Raw genomic sequence first — 4,445 nt, forward strand, 5'->3', positions numbered from 1 at the left:
TCTGTAACTTCCTCCCCCTTTGCCCAATAATGTCACTTTAATGTCGGAGGTTCTTCAGGCTTAGCTGTTGGTTTTGAACAACTATAAACATATTCCGAAAGATCTTTTTAGACCTTGCTATTCTTTTTTTTTTGGGGGGGAGGGGGAAACCCCACAAAACCAAAACCAACAACAACCTCCTCATCACAAAAATAAGCAACAATCAAAAAAACCCAAAACATAAAGCCCCCAAACAAAGCCCCCCACGAACAACAACCCAACAGATAAATATCAGTGCAGTAAATGCCTCTAGTTTACTGACTATATAAAAATAGGCAATTAGTTTGTTTGGGGGTTGACGGTTTGGGGTGAACTGATTAACTGGATTGCAGGGAACAGTTTTGTAACCTCACCTCTACCTAGCAGAAGATTACTAGCGTCTCTTATAATATTTTATGTCCCTTGCATATGAATCTAGCTGTATTTTAAGATACTCTGTACATAACCTAAGGTATCAGTATTATTTAAAAGGTGCAAAATATAACCCTGGTAAAGATCATTCATAGCCGCACTTGAGTGTAACTTATTTTTCTTACACTGGGGCTTTTCACATAAGTCTTTTCCATCCGCTCCAAATAACATAAAAATCGTTCCCTCTTTTCTAGTGGTGCAGTAACATTTTTTGAGTCTAAAACTGTGCCTGCTCTGGTGGTGTGCACACAGGATTTGCCTCCGAGATGTGGTATCTCGGCTGCGGTTTCCGAAAGAGCAGGGGGAAAGATGCTCGCCGCGTTACAGCATGTAAGAAAACAGACGAGGGCGCCAAACGACAGCAATAAAACCGGCCGCAGGTTTCCGCTCCGCCTCCGCCCCGCCAGGACCGGCGGCCGGGCCACCGCCTGCTGCGGAGCCAGGCACGGCGGGGGAAGCGGGGACTGCAGGACCGTGGCGGGGCTGCGTGGGCGCCGGGCCCGTCGGGCGGGACGGGGCGGTGTCAGATTCTCGGCTGCGCTCCGCGGGTGCACCCCGGGGACAGCCCCCGTCCCTCGGGGAGGGCAGCGCGAAGCCTCCGCTCCCGGCCCGGCCGGAGACCCCGCGGGATGTCGTCTGCGGCCCTGTGACCCGCGCACCGCTCCGCTCCCCTCGGCACTGGGTCGCTCCGCCGCCGCGTCCCCGGGCGAGGAAAAGTTGACGTTTACTTTTGTCTGTTTTGGAGGCTGTAAAACTCAGGACACCACACTGCAGTCTAAATTCACATTTCGAAGGGCTGACATAAAACTCTCATTAATGGAAAGCTGGATTTTGCAAACAACGCCTAGAATGCTTCCTAAATATTTGGTAGAACGTTTAGGGAGACTTTACACGTTATTAAAAAAATCTGTCAAGTATCCCATTTTCGAGCTATGAATCATGCGCAAGAGCACAAGAACTTAGGAGACGTGTGAACCAAGATTAGTAGAAACAGTTCTCCTTGGAAAAAAAAAAAATCGAGCCCGGGTTTGATTGGGGTGTTTCTCCGGGCGATGAAACTCGGATTCACGGGGTCTAAATACTAGACGATGTGGGTGAAAAAAAAATCACGGCGAGAATAAAGGCTGGGCAGCTATCGAAACGCACTCCAGAGATGCTAACGACAAAGGATTTATCTTCGTTTAAATGGTTGCCATCAGCGTCATTATTACTAGCTAAGTTACCACTGAAGGGAGACTTTCCGACTGTCACGTCTGCCGAGCGCGGTAGCCCGTGTCTCCTGCAGCGCGGCGACGCTTCGCCCCGCGGCACCCGGCAAAGAGCGGAGGGATGAGCTAGCTGAGCCACAGGTAACTTTGGAGAGAGGGTGCTAAGATGATGTTTCTGATAGCTCGGAGCCTGTAGTCAATACCTCCCACCCATCACTTAATTCTGTGATAATTTTTTTAATTTTCAAATGCGTAAGTTTTATTGGCGGTGGGGAGAAAAGAAGCAGAGGGCTGGAGAGAAACCTGCCGGGAGGATTAGATGGACGCCCGTGGAGTGTTTTAAATCACGAATGCATTCAGTGTCCTTCGGTTATTTCCCTCCCCTATCATACCGTACGACGGTCAGTAGTGTCCCAGAGGGATGAAAAAGCGCAGGCTAGTTTCGTCGATAAACAGGATTATAGAAAGTAAAAAAAAAGATCTTATTTAAGGAAGCAACAAAGAAAAATTTAAGACTTGTCATATACTAGATTATAATAAATATTTAAATTTTCAGGTAACTGCTGTAGGTACGCTCGAATCTGTGCGTGATTATATTTGTGCGGGTTTATAAAGTCTGGGCATAAGGTCCGCGCGTGTGAGAGGGTGCGTGGGGGTGTCAGTGTAAATTCCTAAATAAAACTACTAATGTGGTCTGGAAATGGGAGGGAAAAATAAAGCGATATCAGCGGCAGGAGGTTCTCGGTCCTCTGGTCCTCTTCCAGCAATTCCTTGCATTGTGATCTAAAATACGCCTCAGAAATAATAATAAAGAAAAGCATTATCTAATATTTAGCATGTAGTTCTGTCCGAGGACAAATGAGAAAGAAGCTGCATCATTAGGACCTAAAAGGCAACAAAACAAAAATCAGAGCATAATGATGCACCTAAATGAAGGGGGAAATGTTGCACAGCTCATTTTATTAATCAGACTGTCAATTCCACCCCAGAGGCCAAACCCCAGAGCAATTGAAGCAAGATCTGATCAAGCTAAGGACAAGAGCTTTACTCCTCACTTCTTGTCTTTCTTTCTTTCCACCTGGATATATTTGTCTGCTCTGAAGCCGCCTTCATTATCCACTGACAGGAGCTTGTATTTATTTGCTTATAAACCTGTTACAATAAATGATTATTCGAACAGCGTCATTCGTACCTTAATGACGAGCACCACTTTTTGATGAATGACATTTCGGGCTAGAAAGGATGTATGGGTCATTTTGACCAGTCATTCCCTCGCTTTGGCATCCCACAATTTTTACACCTCCCTCAAAAACAGATAATAATATTTAGAGACACTTGCCGGGCTGAATGTGAATTAGCCCCTGCTGCAGCTCATCATTAGTACAGGACCAGCCCTGCAACTTTGACATTTTTTATAAAGCTGAGATGATGGAAAGAATAAGAAAAGAGATGATCCTGATGGAGAGAGGGCTGCACAGCCCTACAGCTGGCAAAAGGCTCTCGAATTTGTCAGACTCAGCTGGAAATGCAGTGTTGGAGGCCCTTGAAAATTCTCCGCACAGTGGTCGCCTCAGCCCGAGACTGACTGCCGCCTCCCTGCACAGCGCTATAGGGGACATCTCCGCCAAAGGCAAATTTGAAATAGACACTTTATTCAATCTTCAGCATCCGAACAGCGAAAGCACGGTCTCCTCCGAAATCCCGCCGTCGGAAAGCAGGAAGAAAATCAGCCTTTATTCCGAAGTTGCTCAAGAGGCAGATATGAACAGTGATGTGGAGGTGGGCTGCTCTGCGCTCCGCTCCCCGGCCAGCCTGACTTCTTCCCAGCTGAAGGAAAACAGTAACAAAGGTAACTCTTCCTTTATCATCTCCATCTAAGCCCCGCGCTTTGCCAACAGGCTTTAAAAACCAAAGGAAACCCACCGCCACTGCCAAAGTTGCTCGCTTCTGCATCAGTGCTCTTTCTTCTGCGAAGACAGAGCTCCAGGCTGTAAAATATTATTGCAATTACTGCGCTATCCCGATAACCGAGACACACTGCTCGGGCAGCTCCTGTGCGGGTGCCTTCGTGTATGTGTATGTCTGTGCATGCCCAAATCCATTGATATGTAGATATATATCCAGAGTATATGTGGGCACAGATATCCACCCACTTATATTTAGGCAAAGCTTTCTTCACTTATTTCCCCGAGCTCTTGGAGTTCTCGGCGTCTCTTGAGCTGTATATGCGTCTATATACATACATAGATTAAATTAGAGGGAGAGAGGGGAATGAAAGAAAACTACTCGCATTTGTCTGTGTGTGTCCTTCTCTGTGTATATGCAACGTGCTGTCTGTGTCCACCTCGGGGTAATTTGGCATTGTTCACTTTTCCTCTGCTTGTAACAGGGGGTTTGAAACAGCCTCATCTCCTTCCCCGTGCTTTGCGGGCCACGGTGATGGACGGTGGTTGTTATTATTGCTGGAGGTTATTGGGGAGGTGGAGGTAGATGAACGGTGGATTTCCTAGGGGCCACAGTGCATGCCTTTTTTGTCAAATGTGCCAGAGAGAGGAAGGGATGCTCGACGTAACGCTGGAGGGGGGGGGAAGCTTTTGTGGCTGCTTTTATTTCTTATGTCTCAAACGAAAATAAAGAACGGCAGTCGAAGGGGAACAGGCTAGCGCCTAGCCCGGGATACTCGCAGGCCCGTGCCCTCGTCTGCTCTCCCCTGAACTCATCTGCCCTGCAGTCCCCAAGCCCACCCCATCTACTGAGAATAAAGCGGTTATGAAGTTATTAAAAAAA

The 4,445-nt window shown here is 47.4% G+C and overlaps 1 protein-coding gene across 1 annotated transcript in view; it reads left to right on the top strand.

Annotated features, from left to right (window-relative positions):
- The first annotated feature begins 2,878 nt into the window (after positions 1–2,878).
- Positions 2,879–4,445, top strand: part of EVX2 (even-skipped homeobox 2) — a 9,553-nt gene continuing 7,986 nt past the window's right edge. The window contains 2 exon segments of the mRNA XM_029959610.1: positions 2,879–3,054; positions 3,056–3,507. Coding sequence (XP_029815470.1) covers positions 2,879–3,054; positions 3,056–3,507 — 628 coding nt within the window.

Source organism: Manacus vitellinus, unplaced genomic scaffold (assembly GCF_001715985.3).
Source record: "Manacus vitellinus isolate BGI_N305 unplaced genomic scaffold, ASM171598v3 scaffold_20_pilon, whole genome shotgun sequence".
NCBI classification, from domain to species: Eukaryota; Metazoa; Chordata; class Aves; order Passeriformes; family Pipridae; genus Manacus; species Manacus vitellinus.